General features: G+C 40.8%; 1 protein-coding gene across 20 annotated transcripts in view; it reads right to left on the bottom strand.

Moving 5' to 3' along the window:
• dst (dystonin) overlaps window positions 1–24,421 on the bottom strand; it is a 448,648-nt gene that overhangs the window by 236,707 nt on the left and 187,520 nt on the right. For 19 of the 20 annotated variants that reach the window (XM_062982326.1, XM_062982385.1, XM_062982334.1 and 16 more), the window contains one exon: window positions 10,120–10,286. In XM_062982326.1, coding sequence (XP_062838396.1) covers window positions 10,120–10,286 — 167 coding nt within the window. Of the gene's footprint in view, window positions 1–10,119; window positions 10,287–19,582; window positions 20,606–24,421 lie in introns of those variants that run through there. The other variant, XM_062982439.1, reaches the window with a different exon arrangement.

Here is a 24,421-nt window from a genome sequence, read left to right as displayed (position 1 = left end):
TTTGAAGAACAGGGTTTGAAAACCTGCTTGGCCATGAAAATCCACTGGATGATCTTGGGCAAGAAAAATCTCTCAATCTCACAAAAATCAGGAATAGGGCTGTCATAAATCAGAAATAACTTGAAGGCACACAACAACAAGAACAACAGCAACAGCAGTAGAGAGGATGATTTCCACAGGGAGCTAATTTTATACAGACACACATGAACACAAGGGAGGTTGTTGCAGAAACTGGAGGATTTAGTTCAAATTCCCATTTGGTGATTCAGTAAGCAGAATAATTTTATTTTGACTGTTTCTGCACCTGCAGAACAAAAACGTGGTTATGGGACCAGGCATTTGAGCACGAGTAGCAGCAAAAATGAGATATGAATATATGACCTACTGACAGACCCCACCTGGACATGGAAAGCGCCTTAAATGTATATTTAAATGTATAATTATGTATATTTTAATGTATATTCTTAATTTTATTGTAATTTTTAATCTTGATGGATTTTTAAATTTGATGAAAACTGTTTTTTGATGTATATGTTTATATTGTAAGCCGCCCTGAGTCCCCTGATGGGTGAGAAGGGCGGGATAGAAATGATGTAAGAAATAAACTAAATAAATGTCATTTTATATTTATATTGTTACATTGTTTTATTTCATGGACTGTGTTTTAATCTATGTTGTTGCTGAGCTCGTCCCCATGTGAGCCGTCCCGAGTCCCTTCATTGTTGTTGTCGTCATTGTTGTCATCATCATCATCATCATCATCATAGTGGCTGTTTATATCCAAGGTGTTCCCTGCTTAAATTTTAATAATGCTATATTTACTTAGTTTTAACTGGTTTTTAACTATGCAGATGTAAGTCCATGAAGTATCTTATGTAGTATTTTAAGGCCATATCTCGCCATTGATATATGTAGCATTTTAATAATTTATATAGGATTTAATGGTGTTTTTATATTGTACTAGCTGTACCCGGCCATGCGTTGCTGTGGCGAAGTATGGTGGTATGGGAAATAAAGTATTGAGGAATTGGTGGTAGTTAAGGTAAAGTGTAATTGTTTTCCCCTGACATTAAGTCCAGTCGTGTCCGACTCTGGGGGTTGGTGCTCATCTCCATTTCTAAGCCGAAGAGTCAGCGTTGTCCATTGACTCCTCCAAGGTCATGTGGGATGACTGCATGGAGCGCCTTTACCTTCCCGCCAGAGCATTGATGCACTCACATTTGCATGTTTTTGAACTTCTGGGTTGGCAGAAGCTGGGGCTAACAGTGAGAGCTCACTCTGGTCCCCCAATTCAAACCTGCGGCCTTTCGGTCCAGAAGTTCAGCAGCTCAATGCTTTAACACGCTGCGCCATCAGGGGATATTATTTCCTAAAGGTTGTGAATATACAATATTTCTGATTGTTTTTTTTGTCTGTTGGAGACAAGTATGAATGCTGCAATTAGGGGAAATGATTAGGATGTAATGGCCTTGCAGCTTTAAAGCCTGGCTGTTTCCTCCCTGAGTGAATTTTTTGTTGGGAGGTGTTAGCTGGCCCTGATTGTTTCCTGTCTGGAATTCCCTTGTTTTCAGAGTAGTGTTCTTTGCGATATTTTATGTGCTTCTACTGTCTGTGGCCCTGAGAAAACAGAGAATCTGCCAGACTTTGATGATGGGAATACTTTGTTGGGAGGTGTTAGCTGGCCCTGATTGTTTCCTGTGTGGAATTCCCGTTTTCAGAATGTTGTTCTTTATTTAGTGTTCTGATTTTAGAGATTGTATTGTTCTGTTTTATTATACCACATTAATTTTTATATAGTCTGATTTTAGTGTTTTTGAATACTTGGGAGCCGGATTGTATTCATTTTCATGGTTGACCGCAACACAATAATAATAATAATAATAATAATAATAATAATAATAATAATAACAACAACAATAATGGCTCTTGGAGTTTCCAAACTTCCTGAGCCAATAACCCCCTAACAAAGGATTTCACCAAGCCCATTTGCATGGACAATAAGCAAATGGCTCTTATCAGACCAGACCTTGGAGGGCTGAAAGCTAGGCTATCTGGAATGATAAAGTCTATGGACATCTTGGATCACCCAACATGAAGGGCAATTCTCTATCTGCGAGGAACCAGGGAATTTGCCACTGCCTCCCCGCTGTGTCACATCCTGATCTGAAAACCAAGCTTCATCTGCCATGACAGTACTCTCACAATAAGGCTGGCCAGTGTGTGTCAGACTACTTGCTTAATCAATCAATGAATCCATAGCCAAGTCGGGCTTGCAGGGCCCTGGGGCTCTTGCTAGACCATCTGACAATGGGCTCAGGAAGGGCCAGTCATAATCCAGCCATTCGACAAATATTTTCTGTTGGACTTTGGGAGTTTTTAGTGTTTGGGGACACTAGACTTCATCAGAGACTGTACATGCAAAGACTTTCAACAAGGTTGTTGTCCCCACACAGCAGGATACTTAATCCCATCATCAGCCATCGCCTCCTCCACTGTATTGTACAGAGACCTGTCAGCCCCTCTTTCGAAGGCAGGCAGCGCTCTCTCATTGGCCAAGGCGTGTAAAGCTCCCACTCTCCAGGGAGCCCCTGCCAATCACAGCAAAGCTGGGTCCAGTCAGGGGCAGTGGGAATTTTGAAAACTGTATAAAAGTGCATGCTTTGCTATGTTATGTATCCCAGTCTATTTTTTGGCAAACTATCGCAAGCTGGCATCACTTTCAGCTGAAATTAAATAAAATTCTTCGGTGGCTTCTGCTTCAACTTGGTGAGTTATATTCTGGAAATTATTGGCTTCTATTCTCACCAGGCCTAACCCACAGCTTGGATCTCTATCCAATGTTGCTCTAAATTGCTCGTTAACAGTTTAATTGTTTCTGTTCAGTGGAGAGAGAAACTTTGAGGAAATCGATGCCACTTTATTAAGAAAAATATATGCTATGAATTTTGCACACACAAAGTAGTGCAGAATCTTGAAAAGCTGTAAAATCTGTTTACAACCTTCTCTCTCTCTCTCTCTCTCTCTCTCACACACACACACACACACACACACACACACACACACACAGGGCTTGCCAATCCTAGCATGTTTATCCTGGCTTAATACTTTGGGTAATTACAAAAAAAAGCCCTGTTTAGGGTTTTTCCGGGAAAAAGTTCCATTGCAATCAATAGGGCTTGTTTCTAAGTCGACATAAAATTGCATTGTTACTGTAATAGGGTCATCTGAGGTGAAGTAAGAAGACAAAGAAAGCAAACAATTCACACCTAAAGGCATTTTAATACGTATAGAGAGTGTTTATGAGCTACAGCAGCTGCTATGGCAATAGATAAATCATGCGGTAAGGGGTCAGAATGGAGACCCCTGTCAATGTTATAGCAACTGGCAGGCTACATGCTAACATGGGCACTTGCTCAAGTTCAATAGCCTGGATAGGAAAAGCCATGACAGATTACTGATGGTAGCAGTGGCACAGTCCCATAATAAAAGAACAAAACTTTGGTCTCCCTAGAAAAACTGGAGGACCAATTAATGTCCTTTGTATAACCTCATGATATTTTTGCCATGGCAATACAGCAAGAGTATATGGGCAATAGATCACTTGTATATTCATTATACATAAGTGACAAAAGAGAGCTGTTCCCAGCCTCTGAAATCTGCTCTCTGTCCCTCTCTACATCCTGGATTACAGGGGCCTGATGCATTTCTTCACTGATATTCTGGTGCCTTTAAATGCAAACATCAGTGTGACTTTCTCCCATTCCTGCAACCCTGGCCTCTCTAGATTTTCCTTCCTCTTGCTGAAGGTCAGATGTTAACACCTTGTGATTCCTCCCACTTTACGTAAGGACATTTCAGCAGGAAGAAGTAAGGAATTCAGGGACTTGTAGTTCATGACAGAAAATGTGACATAAGAGAAGACATGTTTCTCAAATGACAGTCTTCCTCACTTGGGCCCTTGTTTACAACATCTAGCACGACTGGCACACCTGTTCTACGTCTTCACAGACTGCAGATGAGTTATTCTGCTCCTTACCCTGGGCAGACTATTACTGTGTTCAAATTTCTTGCCTTTAGAAACCTGATCTCTGATATCCTGTCATTTGATGAGGAAACAGCTACAGTGTTTGGAACCACAAAGAATCTGTTCTATTCCAGTAAGACATAACCCTTTACTTGGGGCTGCACATGTTTCATCATAAAAAAAGAGAAGAATGCCTGTGGACAAACCAATTGAGTCTCCAATTTTGCATGATAGAGGGTGCATCTAAACTGTAGAATTAATGCAGGTTGACATCATTTTAAATGCCATGACTCAATGCTTTGAAATCATGGCAGCTTTACCAGGTATTTAGCCTTCTATGTCAAATAATGTTGACGCCCCACCAAACTATAAATCCTGTCTTTTCATAGCATTGAGCCATAACAGTTAGAGTGGTGTTAAAATTCTACAATGCAGAATCAGCAAGAGTTAAATTTTAAATAATCTCTTTTACTTGTTGGTTTGTGCGGGAGGGGGGCAGGACCTTTGCAGGGCACTGATTCAACAACATCCTCAGCCACTGAAACCCTAAGAATCTGCACAAATGTTTCCACGCATACTGCCAAGAGACATTTTTTACAAAATAAAACCAAATTATAAGGAAGGCAAGTTTCTTGGAAAGCTAATTTTATGGCAATATTAGACATTTTGATGCATTCCTGAGAATATGCCCTGGACACTATAAAGTATTATTCCTGCAATTCTGGACCTTTATTTACTGATATCAAGGCAGAAAAGGGCAGGCTCCATGTAGCTTGGATCGAGGGAGAAGGTGGGGAAATTTTTTTGCTGAAGGGCTGTATTTTTGACAAGGACCGTGGAACCTGAATTAGATCTGTGGGTGGGTCTAAGAGGATAGGGCAGGTCCAGGCTAAAGCAATGTGGATGAGTACACATGTAATTCTTGTCACGTTAGTCATTTTCTCGCCAAGCATGCCAAGCATTGTTCCATTTCTCCATGTATGTCTTAAGTGTACAATCACCACCACCACCACCACCACCCCTACCCCCACCCCGCCCACACACACACACATTTGCAGATTTAACTTTTGTGGATTTCATTAATATGTTCTCTCTAGGAATCTCTAGATCCTGCAGCATGACTCTTTAGTCAACTTCTTCTCGAAGCTGACAAAAGAACCAGGCAAGAGGACCTAGAGATTCCTAGACAGAATGCTTCTCTAGACATCTATATGTCCCCAGCACGATTACATGGTCAACTTCTCATAAACCCTTGAGTTGCACTGGAGGGCGGAGACCTTTGAAAGATTCCTAGAAAGGGGTTCTGTTAGATTAAAAATAGTGCTTTTTCATTTGTGGTTTTTCCACTTTTGAAGTGGTCCCTGGACCCCAAGCCCCTTGAGAGTGGAGGGCCAATTGTATATTTATGAAGTTCCCATGCAATAGTGTTCCCACCTTCAAATCACAGCAGTGTTTTATGCAATAGTTCTGCCTACTTAAAGCCAAAGCGCAGGGCACCATGTTTACTGAAGTTTAATGCTCACCTTTTTGGCTAAAGTACATAGCCAAAATTGAGATGCGCATTAGATTCGATGGATCATTAGAATCATGCACGTAAACCCTTCTGCGCCCCTCTGTTTAGTTAGAGCTGTGCCCCTCTGTCAAACCAAGGTTGGCAAACTTGCTAGCCTTGCATGGTTCTCAACTGGCCTCATTCACTAGGCCTTCAAAACCAAGTGGGAGGCTTTTAAGACCTCACAAAAGAGGCCAGTTTGGAAAATGTGTCCCTCCACCAGGCCAAGGCTTCATTAGGTTGACAGTTTCCCAACTGGCCTCCTTCACAAAGCCTTTAAAACCTCTCCCTTGCATTTGAGGGCCTTGTGAAAGGGGGGGGGGGATGCCATCTGTCAGGCTTCCCCTTGTCTTTCAGCTCTTCCAAGAGCACATTACATTTGATATTCCCCCTCGATGGATTGTCACCTTGCCGTGGTGAGGGGGCTTGTGTGTTCCAATGAACCTGCGGGCAGAACCACTGGAGTCATGCACTCCCAGAAGGGGCCACAGGGGAGGATCCAGACCAAGCACAATCCGAAGACCCTAAGACCTCAACAGCAGAGCAGGCGGAGGATAAAATGGTACATGTTACAACGGCTGTGAAGGCGGAAGAAGGCTGCAACAGACTGAGAAGCCACTGTCGTCGTGTTAACCACGCCACTGCTGGAACCTCACTCTATGAAGACTGTGTGTTGACTGGCTGTGCACCAACCTCCACACATTAAAAAAAAAATCATGCACAGGCGTCTTCCAAGAAAAAAATAAAAACAAACCAACAAAAGTCCCATGGCGATCAGCGAGTAGCAACGGGGGCAAGATTGTGAAATCTGGAAGCCCCTTGTCACAGACTGGCACATGGGCAGTGGATATGGACTCAGTCGCTCTACCTCAAGGTCCGAGGCAGTTGAGTAGTCCGGCAGCTGTATCCATGACTGAGCAGCCCTTTTTAGCATCCGCTCTGCTCACCCCACACGGGGAAGGGGCTAGAAAAGGTGCCCTAAACATAGTCTGTCTCTCTTATAAACATAGTCTGTCTCTCTTATCCCTAACTGGACTGCCGCATCCAGAGGGGTCACCACTCTGTGTCCAAAAAAGAAAAATGAACTTTGGAACATGGAATGTACGGACACTATTGGATAACACTGACAGTGAATGCCCCAAACGCAGGACTGCTATCATTGCAAGGGAGCTAGGATGCTTTAACATAGACATAGCAGCCCTTCAGGAGACCCGGAGAGCTGGAGGAAGAAAAAGGAGACTACACCTTCTTCTGGAAGGGACTTCCTGAAGAAGAGTGAAGAATACATGAAGTTGGCTTTGCTATCAGAAATGACTTGGTGAAGCACCTGACTGAAGCACCCACTGGCATTAACAAACAACTCTCAACCCTCCGAATTAACCTTGCCAAAAACCAACAGGCAACCATCATAAGTGCCTATGCACCAACACTAGATGCTGACGAAGACATCAAGGAAAGATTTTATTGTCAGCTGGACACCGTCCTATTGGAGATACCTAAGGAGGACAAAATCATCCTCCTGGGGGACTTTAATGCAAGAGTCGGACAGGACTCCGACCAGTGGCCAGGGATCATAGGAAAAGACGGGGTCGGAAACAGCAACTCGAATGGCATCTTGCTTCTCACCAAATGCGGAGAGCACAACCTTGTCATCACCAACACACTCTTCCGCCAGAAAAACAAGCTCAAGACATCATGGAAGCACCCCCAGTCAAAGCTTTGCCACCTCTTGGACTATGTAATTACACGTACCAGAGACCGCCGCAATGTGCTTCTCATAAGAGCCATGACAGGTGCTGATGACTGCTGGACAGACTACAGGTTAATCCGATCCACGATGACTGTCAAGATCGCCCCCAAACGCAGACTTCAAGGAAGGAAAATGAGGCGCAAAATAAACACCCAAGCCCTTCAGGAGCCCTCCAAATGAGCCCTTCTCCAAACAACACTCAAGGATCATCTACCCATAGGACACCCCGAAAATGTTGAGGAGCACTGGAACAAACTGAAGTCCTCCATCATCACAGTCTGTGAAGAAACCATTGGATATCAAACTAAGAAACATCAAGACTAGTTTGACGATAAAGAGATCCAACAGTTAATTGCAAAAGCTGAAGTCCAAAAAAGGACCAGAGAACTCAAGAACATCTGGTGGACAAAGAAGGCTGAAGAAATCCAACACTTTGCAGACACCCATGATGCTCAGGGATTTTTCAAAGCCACAAAGATCATCTACGGATCAAGAAACCATGGCATATAGCCTCTACGCTCATCAGATGGAACCAAACTTCTGAAGGTCAAAACATTAATTGCACTACGTTGGAGAGAGCACTACCAGAACCTTCTGAATCGCAGCTCCAATGTGGCTGAAGAGGCCCTCTTACAAATCCCGCAACAACAAACCAGGGATGAGCTTGCAGCATTGCCTAGTTTGGAAGAAGTCAGCAATGCCATCAGCCAACAAAAAAAATAACAAAGCCATCGGACCTGATGGGATCCCTGCTGAAATCTTCAAAGAGGGTGGACCTGAGCTGATACAACAACTCCACCAGCTCATTGAAAACGTGTGGGTGACTGAGAAAATCCCAGCAGACTTCAGGTATGCCACCATCATCATCCTTTTCAAGAAAGGGGATAGAACAGACTGCGGAAACTATTGCGGTATCTCCCTTCTAACCTCCGCTGGGAAAATCCTCACAAGAATCCTTGCAAACTTCCTTCTCCCTGTTTCAGAAGACACCCTCCCAGAATCCTAGAACGGCTTCCGCCCCTCTAGAGGAACAGTGGACATAATCTTCACTGCACAACAGTTCCAAGAAAAATGCAGGGAACAAAACCAATCTCTGTTCATGGCATTCATTGACTTTGCAAAGGCATTCGACACAGTGAATCACAACGCTCTCTGGACCATCCTCCAAAAAATTGGGTGCCCTGACAAATTTGTGAACATCCTTCGGCTCCTCCATGATGACATGATGTCAACAGTCTTGGACAGCAATGGCTCCCAAAGTGACCCATTTAAGGTGGAATCGGGTGTCAAACAGGGATGTGTTATTGCCCCGACCTTATTTTCCATCTTCATCGCTATGATACTTCACCTTGTTGATGGGAAGCTTTCCACCGGAGTGGAAATCATCTATCGGACAGATGGCAAGCTATTGAACCTCAGCAGACTGAAAGCCAAAACCAAGGTCACTACAACATCTATTATAGAACTCCAATATGCCGATTAACCGCTTGAGCTCTGCGAGTGCAGCATTTTTCAGAATGAAGCAGAGAGTGTTTGATGATCGGGACATCCGTAGAGATACCAAGGTGCTCGTTTATAAAGCCATTGTCCTCCCAACCCTGCTTTACACCTGCGAAACATGGACAGTCTACAGACTTTACACTCAACTCCTGGAGCGTTTCCATCAGTGTTGCCTCAGAAAAATCCTGCAAATCTCTTGGGAAGACAGGCAGACAAATGTCAGTGTGCTGGAAGAAGCAAAGACCACCAGCATTGAAGCGATGCTCCTACGCCATCAACTCTGCTGGACTGGCCACGTTGTCTGAATGCCCGATCACCATCTCCCAAAGCAGGTACTCTACTGCCAACTCAAGAATGGAAAATGGAATGTTGGTGGGCAGGAAAAGAGATTTAAAGATGGGCTTAAAGCCAACCTTAAAAACTGTGGTATAGACACTGAGAACTGGGAAGCCCTGGCCCTTGAGTGCTCTAACTGGAGGTCAGCTGTGACCAGCAGTGCTGCGGAGTTCGAAGAGGCATGAATGGAGGGCTTAAGGGAGAAACGTGCCAAGAGGAAGGAGCGTCAAGCCAACCCTGACCGGGACCCTCTTCCACCTGGAAACCAATGTCCTCACTGCAGGAGAACATGCGGGTCAAGAATAGGTCTCTTCAGCCATCTACAGACCCACCCCCAAGACACCAGAAATGGAAGACAATCGTCCTCGACCTACGAGGGATCACCTAAGTTAAGTAAGTTAAAGCATTTGATAACACATTCATTTTTGTAATATAAACCTTCAAAATTGAGGGGCACATTACAATCAATGACACATTATACTCAAGTAAATATGGTAATTTAAAACTTCAATAGTTTCTCACTTCCCATTGCAGCTGGAGGGAAGCACCATCCAGCCTGTCGACTAGAGATTACCCATTCCTGAGTCAAGGCATAAAATTTGCCAATGCTTAAGACTGATTGAGAAGACCTCAATTAATCTCTTGATTTCTATTGGGTTTAATTGTCTAGTTAAAAACTACAGTTCTACAATTATAGCTGCAGCCCTCGTTTTGCAATAATACTGTTCTTAGTACATATGGTTTATTCAAAAATCTGATTTAAACCTATTTGCTAGTTCTGTAACAGATCCACTGATGTGAGTTCATTACTACTACTATCACTGCTAATTGGTAAATCCCATTAATTTTATGGATCTGTTCTAGCTGGGTGTAGCAACTGGATCTATGTCCGCCAGAATATTTATTTATATTTAACCCATGAATGTTCTTTATAAAAATGAAAGAGTGTGTGTTTACCTGTATTTATGAATGATGGCATTAAATAATTTTCCATCTCTCCAGCAGGTAGTGAAATTTTCACAACGAATTCCAGCATAACCCTCCGTTGTCTGCTGTGTCCACAGGAGCAATCTCTCTTTAGCGGACATATCCTCTGACTCTCCAGTAACATGGATATCAGAAATCTAAATTGAAACAGAATAAATCAGTCATGCTAAATTAGTTAGATTAACATTGCAGTTTGAGAAATCCAAAATAGCATGAGTGGCTAAAATAATAACATCTTTGCTTTCTGATTATTTAATGAACACAACTTTATTTCATGGATAAACATATTGCAATATTGTCTAAAATTGTCTTCAGGTTATCTGTAACGGTGCATAGGAAATATAAATGATCATGTTTTGACCTACATCCCTTTTCCAAGATATAATGTATATGTAAATATTTCATTTTAAAAAAAATCAAAAATCCAAACACTTCTGATTCCAAGCATTCTAATAATAAATACTTACTCTGTTCTAGTAAAATGTAATTGATTTCTATCCCACTCCAATTTTAAATAGTACGGTCTTTGGAGCATGACTTGGATTTAATATCTGCTATACTATACAGTACTTTTGAGCACAAGTGGAACTCTTATAAACAAAAAGTAAATGTAGATGTGAGGAGAAAGCAATCATATCAATAGCATCTCAAACCAACATCATTACAGTCCATCATTAGAATGAAACCAACCACAGTCCTGGCTCATTCAGGCCAAGTCCTAGAGTAGCACCAGATAACTGGGCATGAAGCCTAGGAATACAGCTGAACTAATTCAAGCACCTCCATTCAACTGTCAACCAGGGAGCTGCACTAATTCAAGCATGTCCCTGGATGGCCTCTGCCATTCGCGAACATATGGCGCCGAGGCTAATAGCTCAACTGAGGAGCTACAGGAAGTTATGCCCAATGAAATACTCCTCCTCCAATGACCCTACATTTTAGAACATCTAATTAAAACAAAATGTGTTCGAGCAAAGCAACAAAGCAAGCTAAAGTAGCTGTAAGGATCCCAGTAGCAAGGGATCTTGTGAGAGGTAAGCACCAGAATACTGATAGATACAACTTCACAATTAAGGGGAGAGGAGAAAAAAGCATTCCTTGGTGATAATCAGTAATATTACCACTATGCCTTTCAATGCTTTAACTGAACTTTTGGATGGTTGCTAGAGAATCCCATTTATTTCTATGTAGATGGAAATGACCAAGTCCCTTGAAGACTAACAGAAGCATCTAAAATATTAGGCACCTGGGCACATCTGTTTCTCATCCATGGAGGACTGCTTGCTTGAAAGCAATACCTCACAAAAGTCTTCCAGCAAAGAAAGACTAAGAGATCAGGGAAACAGCTAGCCTAAAGACCTTCTCTTTAATAAGCTACCTTTACATAAGCAGGGAGCATTTTAGTATGATGGCTTTTTCCAAGAAGTGGTATTTTTCTCAGGCCATGCTCATATACATGTAATTTGAAAAGTAGACAGAAAAAGCACATTTGAATTGGGTAGAGGTCAACCTCACATTGAGTCTAGTGGATCATTAAAGGAAACCAGCTATGCAGATTGCATAGTTCACATTGGTCAGACACATCAATCACTGGTTGCTGAAATACCCTGATCATTCAAACTATGAGGACCAGATGCCCTGAACCTTAAAATTCAAGATGTCTAGACATGCCCTAAAAAGCCAAACTCCTCTATCTTCACAGTCTAGTCTAATTCTAGAATGCATGCAACCGAATATACTAAATATCTTTCCAGTTTGGCTCATTCCATTCATGAAACATATTCAGACCCATAATTATAATACGTAAAATATTCACTTCATTTTTTGAAAGAGGTGATTGGGATTATGATGTCAATTGAAAAGACCAAATGTGTGTGAGAGAAATATATACAATCCTACTTTTCTTCTTTTAATATAATTTAAATTAACTTTTTATCTCTCATACTCTGACTTTTTTAAACATACCAGACTGAACAGACTAGATTTTTTTTACACCTCAACAGCTTCAAAAAAGACTTTGGACCTCTGGCCTACTTTATAGCTCATTGAATTTATACAACTGTGTACACTGAAAATAACCCAGAGGAAACTAGGCACATGAGACTCCTGTCTATATAAGTGACTGTTTGGAGGCAGCAGAATAATCTGACCGTTAGTTCTATGTGCTATGACTCATGGAAATGGCATGTAGTAGCTACCATACAAAACCGTGGGGAACATCTTATTTTAAACTGCAACGGCTGAACACTACTATTTGCAACTTAATGTTAAGATGTGAAACAAATATGACAGTTAACAACAGTTTTCTCTAACATATGTACAGGCATGAACTATGCAGCAGTATTCATTAGGTAAATGAGCTGTTTAAAATCTTTACTAAAGTTGTAAAGTAGTGCATATTTTAAATTTGACTTCTCTTTAAATTTTTCTCCCTTCAGTTCATGTTTTTAGTTCATATTTGAAGATAAACACAGATGGCTTGATGTAAGTATCCATGTCCAGATTCTGTTAGTAAGATTTTAAAAGTAATGGTGTTATTCCTTTTTTTGACTAACAGAAAGTGAAATATTACATTAAAAACTTTCCAATGTTAATGTTGGAATGTTTGCATTACAAACAATCCTAGGAAATGGTGAGGAAAATCTCATATAAAATTGCATAGTGAGGATGAAATTTCTTCTGAAGAACATGTAGTTATGCTTTATAATATAAGGAAAACAAACAGACCAACATAGAAACAACAGAAAAGGAGGAGTCACTCAACTACAGCACCCGATGTTTAGGAAATTAGTATGTGCATTACTTATATAAAGTTGCACATGTAATTGATGCCCCCCAAATCAACCCCAAGTTCTAGAACAAGGCAGAGAGAGTATCCACACTTATCTATGGGTGGGAGAGGAAGAGAGGGAGGGAGGGAGAGAGGGGAGTACTAAAAATGTATATACTTTTTAACAGTTTATCATATCTATAGTGATCATTTGAAGGCTAAGTACCTTTAATAATGATCTATCAGAGTGACAATTTTATGTAAAGTGTTCAAACTGTTGATCCTATGCAGCAATGCACTGCTTGTATTCTTGAAGCACAGAGTTGCAAAATTAGAAAAGAAATTCCAGAATATTGCTAAGGCTATATACATTTGGGGAAGGAAGGCAAGTGTATGTGTGTTTCCATTAACTTCTTTTTTATATATAATTTTTATTTTTTTAACTATTAATAAAAGAGGGAAAACAGTGATATACATTCACAAAGAGAGCACGCAACATACAGAGACAGTAACAAACAGAGTAGACAATACAGTTCCTCCACCCCCTCACCAGTGAACCCACCACCATAGATTTCCATTGCTGGTCACTATGATACCTATACCCTATTATGCTTGCCCATATAAGTTCCTTAACTAGTTCCCCTTGCAGCATCCTTAAAGTCAACTTTTCCCTTCTTTCCAAGACATGCAAAGGCCATATCCTGGAACTTTTGACTTACAGGGTTTTCCTGGAAATATTTTTTCAAAAGGTGTTTGCCTCTGTCTGTCTCTGGGGCTAAGAGAGCGTGACCTGCTCCAGCTCATCTAGTGGATTTTAAGGGTTGAACAGGGATTCAAACTCTGTTCAGCTCTCATGCTAAATCAATATGCCATGTTGGTTCTCATACACATACTCATAAAATACACACACACACACCTACTGGTGTGAGAGAGAGATCTGCGAGTTGTGGCAGGGGAAAATTTCAAGGAAGCCAACTATGTAGAGGACCTTATCACATTGGGACTCACAATGCATCGTAGAGAATCCATGGGGTCCTGGCTAGGTGTGTGGGTAACCCATCACCATACATCGCCCAACTTACTTTTGGCCTTATCCAATTGGAGGAAGCACCCACTGCCCATCTTCCCCCCACTGTTGCAATGCAACACGGAAAACCTCCTGTGTTGCCACAGCAGCAGGTACGCTGCTTCCTCTCTCCTTATGACACAGAGCTCCACTGGAAGTAGATGTACGTCGTATAACAGGCTCTGTGGCAAAAGGGGAGAGGAAGCGGTGTACAACAGCAAATTAGCCCGTATGATGAAGTTGTAAGTGTGTTCAGATTCCCAGGCCACTTTCTGTCATCTTTGATCTGAATAACCAGTTTTTCTAATCCTGACCGCGGTCTGCTTAATTTCAACTTTGCCAACGCATCATTGTCTCAAACTGAACCTTGCCACCTTGTATACTTTGAACCCAGTTCGACTTCCGGCTTACAAGAGTCATACCTAATATAAAGTTTATTGACTATCACCTCAGTTTCAGTACTTTGGTGTCACATCACAAGTTTAAAAGCCGACGTTTCTGGATCATAGTTCCAAGCAACCAAGATACATGTTAGGCTAGATAGGAGAAACCCATGAGGATCAAGACCCTTACTGCTTACTTCTTCATTTCTACCACAGTGCGGAGACTCAAGGTTTCGAGGCAGAATCATGGGATGAAAACACTCTTTCCCCAAACCTATTGACTAGAATTGGTGCTGCAGATAATAAATTATCACTCATTTGGTTTATTGGTCCAGATCTCACAATAATGACCTTACTCTATCCTCCTTCCTACTGACAAACTTTCATCCAGTTCTCACCCAACTCTTGTCCATTGTAAAATACTTCTCCTGAGGTTTATAGCCCTGAATCCTCCCAGACAACTAATTGTCAATGCTAGGGAATTTATTTTTTTTCAACCATGACTTCAGATGACGCACTCACATCCTCATTCAGCCTGGGAAAGGTTTCCCACTAATAAGGACACAGTGAGAAAGACACATGTTGCACCAGCTTACTTCACAAGCAATTTTTTCCTTTCCTTATATCTTTGAATTATGCCTTGAATCCTGGCATGGATGGAAAATAATCAAAGTATTCATTATACCTCCCTCAGTGTCAAAAAGCTTATGAGGGAGGAAAGTAGTTTAAGATCATAGTTTAAGATCATATTTAAATCATCTGGGGTGGCCCTGCTCTCGATCCCACCTTCTTTGCAGGCGTGATTGGTGGGGACGAGAGATAGGGCCTTCTCACTGGTGGCCCCTCGGCTTTGGAACTCCCGCCCCAGGGATATTAGATTAGCCCCCTTCCTCCTGATCTTCCGCAAGAAAGTAAAAACGTGGCTCTGCGACCAAGCCTTTGGAGAACCTATGCAATAAACAAACAGATTTGGAATGATATGTTATGACTATAGGAATGGCCTGGTTTATGCTTGTGGATTATGTGATCAATTATGATTATGTCGTTTTTAAATCTTTTTAATTGTTTTATTTGTATTCTATTACTCTTTTAAATGTTTTTTTAATGCTGTATTGTTGTCAAGGCATCAAATAGCTTCCTTTTCTGTAAAGCCACCTTGAGCCCCCTTTGGGGTAGAGAAAGGCAGGATAGAAATAGCGTAAATAAATAAAGGGAATAATGGGAACTATAGGTAAAGGTAAAGGTTTTCGTCTGACATTAAGTCTAGTCGTGTCCAACTCTAGGCGTTGGTGCTCATCTCTATTTCTAAGCCGAAGAGCTGGCATTGTCCGTAGACACCTCCAAGGTCATGTGGCTGGCATGACTGCATGGAACACCGTTACCTTCCCGCTGGAGTAGTACCTATTGATCTACTCACATTTGCATGTTTTCAAACTGCTAAGTTGGCAGAAGCTGGGCACTCATTTCACTCCCTGGATTCGAACCTGTGACCTTTTGGTCCGCAATTTCAGCAGCTCAGTGCTTTAACACGCTGCAGTACTGGAGGCCCCAATGGGAACTATACCCACCAATAATCTGAGCTGCACTGGCTACAGGTAACTTGAGCTTTTAACTTTGATGAAACAGACTCCTCACTAAATCCCCACCATCATCCCTTAAATTCAACAAAAGCAATAAAAATGGAAAATAATGTTAGTGAAATCCCTTTTGTCTTTCTTGTTCTTTAAAGTAACCTAATATCAGAATGACATAGCAGAGGATTGACCTGACTGTGATCTGAAAAAGAAACAAGCCCTTCTGGAAATGCAGAATGCCTTTGAATAGGCTACTTCAAGTCATTCATGTTTCTTTCTGTTGGCAGATGAGGATGTTTTAATACACCCAGGCCTCTTGAAATTTAGTTATGGAAAAGTAGTGTGTGTGTGTGTGTGTTTCTCTATGTGTAGGTGTCCAGTGTTGTGCTGTATTTTTTAACCTTTACTGGAAAATACATTTTAAGTGTTTTAAAGGGTTTTAATTGTGATTTTAAATAATGTAATTTATTTCTTTTTTAACATTTGTTTTAGCTTGAATTTTTAAAGTTAGTGTAACTTACTTTGAATCCCATCATGGAAGAAAGGTGTAATGTAAATTTAATAATAAATAAATAAAATTTAATATCATAATCGAGAGAGCACATGATAACACTTATGATCTTGAGACTGGCAGATCCTGCTCAAAGGTTTCTGATAATTGCTCATTTCAGGTGTGCTGTACAGGATCATATGTCAATTAGAATTATACAGTTTTACTGTTTGTCCTGATTATCTTCCCTCACACAAAATGACAAGCAGAGCACCTCACTTGCAATAAAATGCTTTACATACTGATAAGAGTAGCTGATCACATGCCATGAGCACTCAGGAAGTGTTTTCATAGAATCATAGAGTTGGAAGAGACCTCATGGGCCATCTAGTCCCTGCCAAGAAGCTACATCAGAGGTATTTGAAATGTAGGTGAAGAAATGTAGTAAGTGCTCACTCTCCCACCTGATTACTGTAAAAGATTTACAAGTTGCTACAGCCAACCTCAGGTGAAACTGAGCCAAAGTTCAACCCCAACACACCCTGATGTTAGCACTTGAAGATCGCCTTAAAAAGGTTACGCTCAGAGCACCCCGAAGCAAGGCAAATAATGTTTTTCTCTTGCCAAGAAGGAATCTACACTGTAGAATCAATGCAGCTTGGCCCCACTTTAACTGCTGTGGCTCAATGTTATGGGCTCATAGGAGTTGTAGTTTTACAAAGTCATTAGCCTTCTCTGCCAAAGAATGCTGGTGCCTCATCAAATGACACATCTCAGGATTCCATTGGATTGAACCATGGTAATTAAAGTAGTATCAAACTGCATTAATCTACGATGTAGATGCACCTTGAGTCATTACAGCTTTACCCACAAATGTTTGAAACCCAAAAAGCAAACTTTCTAACAGGAATTTAGGCATCTATAAACAGGATAGCCCTTCCTTTAAAACACAAACTCATCTCTGTCATGAGAAAAATTTCCAGTGAAAACCAACACTGGTAGTTTCATATCTTTTGTAATTTAAATTGTCTTGTTTCCAGAACGATGGGCCAGAAATGTTTTAAACAAATATGAAAATAATCTGAGTCCAAGTAAAAGCAGGAATGCAGTAAGCAGAAATACTAAAATTAGAAGGATTCCAGGAAATACCAGAAATGTGAAAGGAAACTCAGCAGTAGATAGAGGGCCGGAAGAAAGAGAAGAATGGGATAAGATGTAGACAAATAAGGATGGAAATATGAGAAACAATTTCATAATTGACACTGGCTATTCACAAAATGGAAGACTAATACAATCATCTAACACTATGTGAATGAATTCCCATGTGCAGCATAAGAATCCATACCCCAGTTCACACATTTGACTGAAACTTCTAAAGGAATAGAAGTACTTTCTCCATTTAAATTTCCACTGATCTCACTTTCTATACTTCCGTTTCTAGCCATGTTCACTGTATCTAAACTATAGTCAGCCCTTCACATTTCTTGGGGTTAGGAATATAGAACCCAGTAAAAGTGGAAAAAAACATGAATAAAAATTGTTTTTGTTTTTTTACTGAGAGAATATCTTTAGGGATTTATTGGTCTTCTAGGACAACTCTATGGTTGAATTCCACTGGCAGCTGACCACAGAATTACACTTGAGGATGTAAACATTCCTAAACCGATGTTCTCTCTTGAAATCTCTAGGTCCTTCAGCAAGACTGGGGGAAGTTGACAATATAATCAGACTGGAGGAACTAGAGAGAACATTTCCATCAAATCTGTGAATAATCAAATCCACAAAAATCAAAACCACAAATGCGGAGGGACAATGATATATTGATAAACACACACATGCACATATACACCTGACCTGGATAAAGCACCAATATTGTCCAACAAAAACATTTTTAGCTCTAAAGGGTGCAAGATGACACTTGGCTGCTCTTGTGGCCAAGAAACATTTTCCAAACATTGAAAATACATACTTGTTAAAAATATTCTTAAGTGTACACCCACTCAAAAAATTTGGGAATACAGTGTTCTTTCACTACTTCACTTTTTGCGGATTCGCTGTTTTGCGGTTTTTCAATAAACTCTAAAAAATTACAATTTACAGCCTAAGGAAGGGAGGAAGCAGAAGCCAAAACGAGAGAAAAGGAGCCCAAGCAGCAATAGGAGGAGGAGGAGGCGATTTATCAACACACGATTGGTCGATAAAGACTTAAAAGAGTGTATAACTACTAAAATAACGTGTAAATATTAAAATAAATATAGTGTCCCTACTTCAGATTTTCACTTATTGCGGGTGGTCCAGGAACCTAACCCCCCGCAATAAGTGAGGGAACACTGTATTTAAGATAATAGAAATTAACCTCATCTAATTATTGCACATAGTATACCTAATAGTAAGAGAGCCAGTGTGTAGTGGTTTGAGCGCTGGACTGGCTCGGGAAACAGGAGTTTAAATTCCCACTTGGCCATGGAAACCTTGGGCAAGCCATACTCTCTCAGTCTCAAAAAAAGAAAAAAATGTAAACTCCCTCTTGACTAAAAAACCCCTTAGGGTCACCATATGTCAAAAACGACTTGAAGAAACACATCAACCATACCTAATGGAGTGTTCCATTGTGAAAAGGAGCAGCAAAGACTATGCACATTTAGAAGACCTCATGGCCTTCAGAGAAAATAGCAGGTTTCTACTTCAGTTATGTGAGAGAAATAGTGTCAGCAGTAGAAATTGCTCACAGACCCTCACATCATACAATTTATATGGGAGGACCTTAATGGAAACAATAACTGCCTCACAGTAGGAATCCTTGGTAGGCTAAACATGATGAGAACCTGCAGATGCTCCCATATTGTGACTCATATGGCTTTACTTAAAACCACATACAACACAGTGTTAATTGGTTGCAAATTCTAACTGGGAGAAAATGTTATAAATATATTATTTTTAACATCATTAAATATTCAGTGTGGAGAAAAAAGCAACCCAAACAAATCTAGTTTGTTATTTTAGAAACTACTTGTGAAATCCTTAGGGTAGCATGTATTAAGTTAGTCAATGTAACAAAAGTTCAGTATAAATGGATTTTTGCTCAAATTCCCTCCCCCACGTTTTTTTTGACCCTGCTCCTATATTATTCTAGTGCTGTACAATATTTACCTTGTTTCTGCTTGGTAAAACACTATAAGCTGCATTTTCCACTGAGAAAAATGAAGATCCAGTATTAGAAAGTCCTTGCTGTGGATGGGTTTCAATGTGAAGTTCAGGTAGCTGGAGACTGTAACTATTTTCCCATTTTGTTGCATTACCAGCATTTCCGGAGGGAGCATTGTTGAATGCATTTTCTTCATCCTGTTTGCTTAGCACAAAGTATGAGCTGGATTCTTTTTCAAAATGAGGGACTTCTTGCTTTTCCTGGAATGTTAACTTTCTTTGGATCCTATCATGAGAACATCCATTCTGTTGTGCGGACTGACCTTTTTCTGGACTCTTTTCTAGTTCATTCGTTAAGTAACTGTCTTTTTCTTCTGTTTTGATAGCCTTTCTGCTACTAATACAAATGCCATCCCCGGTGCAAGAATCATAGCTTACTCCACTCGGCAGTTTTGCTTTAACAAGATCAATGGTAACTCCAGTACTCACAAGAGGATCAGTTCCATCCACCAAAGCCTTCTGTAGAACGGACGCACCCTGTACCACCTCTTTAGGATGGGCTGCTGTTTCTTCTTCAGGATTCCTTGTTTTGATTTGAATCTGTCCTTCATTTTCCTTAAGCTTTTCAGTCTCCTGTCCATCTGTTTGTTTCTTTCTTGGTTTCCTCCTGAAGTATTTTCTTCCAGGGGACTGTTTTGCAGGACTCAAGGGAGCTCTGGCAGGATCCAAACACTGTTCCTCTTTCTCAGCCCTGACACAACCACAGACATTCCCCATTTATCTCAGAGAATATCACAGCCCCACACAGACCCTGTCATTTCACTTCCCTTACACAAACAGGCATCATTTCCAGACTGCCGGTTTAGACCCTCATATCTTTCCAAGTGCTCTCCCGTCCTCAGGACGGAGCCATTTTGCTTATGAGAAATGCACACGCAATAAATGTGGTGGCATTCTGCCCAGGCTGGGCCTGTGTCTGATTAGACACTAAGGCTTATTTCTGGCCACCAATCCTCTTAAGCAAACATCACTGCCTCAGCATTAAACTGTAATGCCGATGGCCTCTTGCAGGAATGACATCGCAGCTATTCGCAAGAAGAGAAAATCCCAGTGTAGCTTTTAGCCTTTATCTCCCTAACTGAAAGGGAAAGTAAAAAGATATTTGAACCTCTTTCAATGTAGTTCTAGAATTTATGTTAGTAAAGTAGCAGAAACTTTTTTCTGGATCCATAAAAAAGTGATATATTTCTTCTGGAAATTATAAATATTACCCAGGATTTCTTTATAAAAGTTATTTTTAGAGAGATGATCTTTGAAAAGAGTGAACCACAAAAGAACACCAAGATTAATAGTCCTAAAGTCTAAAAATGGCCAAAGTTTCTGCAAGTGAATTCCACTGTGGGTGGTGGGATTCAGAATTCTAGCTAGAAATCTTAGGCTAGCATTTACAGAAAGGAAAAATAGCAAGACATGGGGTAAACTTGGGTACAGAGTGCTGAATAATAGTACTGCAAACTAGAGGTTATTTGAGTGCAAAGGTATAATCGTATAAGCTTCTTTGGTTTCAGAAGCAAATCTTTTATTTTCCCTGCCTTAATGCATCTATTTTTTACACTTTCTTCATAAATCAAAGAAATATTTTACAGGAACAAAATGGGTTCAAAGATAAAAATATATTATATGTGACAACCAATCATGATAAGATTTTGTAGACTACTAAAGTCTTTGATTGTTTTTAAATTGCAGAATAAACAAGATGTTCAAACTTCCAGATTGCGAAAAGGGATTGCCACCTTGCCACTGCACATGCCTGACCTTATTTAGAGAGGATGTAACTAACTGGCAGAATCCTGTAATTCTACCAAACATGGCTTGAGAAATTCTTATGAGTGCATTTCTAGAATTAATAACTAGCAATAAAAATTATATAAGAGCTGGGTTTCAGTTAGGGATACACTGACATGACATGTGGATGTCCTTTTTTCAGATACTGTGATGGTATTCATTTTCTGGATACTGTGTACCGTAAATACTGTACTGTAATGGCTATTTCATACTTGGCAGCAAGCAGCCAGAATCAGAGAAGTATCTAGCTACCTCCTTCATAGCCCAACACAAATGGAAGACATCAACACAAAGATCTGCCATGATCTTCCAAGAGTTTTCAGAGCTACTGTAATCACTGCACAGTCAGCTACTTCTCCAATTCTGTCGGGTTTCTACAAAGTATAGAATTACCTGCGCACAACAGCTTTAAGGGGCTCACAGTAAGTCAGGGGGGCATAGCCTAAATCCACATGAGGATATTTATGCCACATTGACAGGATGTTGTATTTAGGCCTTTTCTTATGTAGAATCCTGCAGGAATTCGGTAATTGAAAGTCAGGACTAAGGAACAGTTTAGAAGATAACTCTTTAAAAATCGTGTGAATAATTCTTTATATAGGTATGTGTAATTTGGCATTTCAGTCCTAAAACTATTTGCATGTGGATTAAATTAGGGTAACAAAATTTTCAAAAGCAAAAACATGATGTCCTACTCAACCAGGCATCAACGTTGTGGGTCAAGATGATAGTAAGACCATAGGTGCCACCAGGTCCATAGCAACTAGGCTTGTCCGATCGATGGAAAAAATGTTTCAATTCTCGTTTCTAAAGTAGGGGGTGCTGGCGCTTCGATATAGAAATTATTTCCGAATTTTTCACCCAAAATTTTCGGATATTTCCGAAAATTCGTAATGATTCTTAATGTTTCTAAAATGGCGGACGCGCATGCGCAATCGCCAAAAAAAAAAGGAAACCGGGGGGGACTTTTACAGGGCTCTCCCACCCTCATTTCTTGAGATATCCTCATCAAATTTGGTACAGTGGGAGATCACATTCAACACTCTTTGCTCAACAAATTGCAGAACGTTTCCTGTCTCCTATGATTTTTGGTGAATTTTCATAACTTTTTATAATACAATATTTTTCAATATTTGAAGAAACCTGTTCCTGGTTTGAAAGTCTTATTTCCTGTTCAATTGGGTTCTTATCACTGTAAAAGTCCCTCTTCTACTTGTGTAGACTTTGGATTAGAAACGCAGCACACGCCAAGCAATGCCTTGGCAGGAATGCCACTGTCCTTTGGAAACTATAAATTGCCTTTGAACCTTTTGATCAATGGTGCCACTGGCTGACCTTGTGATTGTAAAAATGAAACTCTGGCTGAGGACTTTGGATTAGAAATGCAGCACACGCCAAGCAATGCCTTGACAGGAGTGCCCACGTCCTTTGGAAACTATAAATTGCTGTGGACCCTCTATTGAATCAAATCAATGTCTGACTTTGTGATTGCAGAAATAAAACTCAGCCCAAGGCTTGGGAATAGAAATGGAGTGTGAGGGAAGCAATGCCTTGGCAGGAGTGCCCACGTCCTTTGGAAACTATAAATTGCTGTGGACCCTCTATTGAATCAAATTAATGTCTGACTTTGTGATTGCAGAAATAAAACTCAGCCCAAGGCTTGGGAATAGAAATGGAGCGTGAGGGAAGCAATGCCTTGGCGGGTGCCCCACGTCCTTTGGAAACTATTTCTTCCAATGTACCCTTTAGGTTTGAAAACAATGTGTGTCTTTGTGATTGCTGCAATAACACTCAGCCCGGGGGCTTGGGATTACAAACGGAGCGGGAGGTAAGCAATGCACTTGCAGGAACGCAGACATCCTTTGGAAACTATTATTTTCAAGTCCCCCCCCCCCTTTTCAGGATTGCAAAGAAGGGCTGATGTGGTGATTGCTAAATTCCAAAAAAGAAAACAGAAAGGCAAAGGGACTCCCTCTGGAGTAGAAAAGTAAAGCACCCCAAGCTCTGCACTTGCAGGAACGCAGACGTCCTTTGGAAAATAAAAATTCCCTAAAGCCACAGCAAGGACTCTGCCACAAGCCCCAAGCCAATTTCCCCCCCCCCCCAAAAAAAACCATTAAAAAAAACACAATATCGAACCAGCAACAACAGACACTCTACCCCCAGTCACTTAGCCCTCTCTCCCCCAAGCAAGCAAGCAGCTTCCCAGCGCGCGCGAACCACCCTCTCTGCTCGGTATCCTAGCCCAGAATGGCTTGGCTCAGTTGGGGAGGGGATTTTTATAGAGATCCTACACGTGCTCACCACACCACTCCAGAACAGCTCCTGTATTCATTCACATGGGATGAGAAAAATACCTAATATCTATTTTCTGAATAAGAAATTATTCAAATTTACACTTCATTCACAAATGTCCTGTCTTACAATTTTATCTACTTGTGGCATAATGGGTTAAACCCTTGAGCCGGCTGAACTGCTGACCTGAAGGTCGGTGGTTTGAATCCGTGAGATGGAATGAGCTCCTATCTGTCAGGCCTATCTGGCCTCCCATAGGATAGTAACACATCCGGGCATCCCCTGGGCAACGTCTTTGTAAACGGCTGATTCTCTCACACCAGAAGCAACTTGCAGTATGTTCTTAATTCGCTGTCAGGCACGATTAAAAAAATATGTTCTCTAAAATTGCTGTTTCTATCTTACCAGGATAATGTACCACAAAATGTAGTATACCAAAAAATGTAGTGATGAGATGTGCTACTATATTAAGTGTACATGCTAGAAAGTATCTAGGTTTAATCAGTGCATGGGGGAGGTTAGGACGAAAATGTTCAGATTAGTTAAGGTTAGCTTGAGGCTTTCCTGTGGATGTCTGCTATGCTGCATTGAATGTATTTATGTGAAATGGCATCATGGTGAAGAAAAACACAAAGCCTGCCAAAAACAGTCCGTTATTTCCTACTGTGCATGATTACGTCATTTTTCAATTATTTTACAAGATAC

This window comes from Anolis carolinensis, chromosome 1 (genome assembly GCF_035594765.1).
Source record: "Anolis carolinensis isolate JA03-04 chromosome 1, rAnoCar3.1.pri, whole genome shotgun sequence".
Classification (NCBI taxonomy): Eukaryota; Metazoa; Chordata; class Lepidosauria; order Squamata; family Dactyloidae; genus Anolis; species Anolis carolinensis.
The sequence above is the reverse complement of the archived record's forward strand: the minus strand, read 5'-3'. Positions and strand labels throughout refer to the sequence as shown.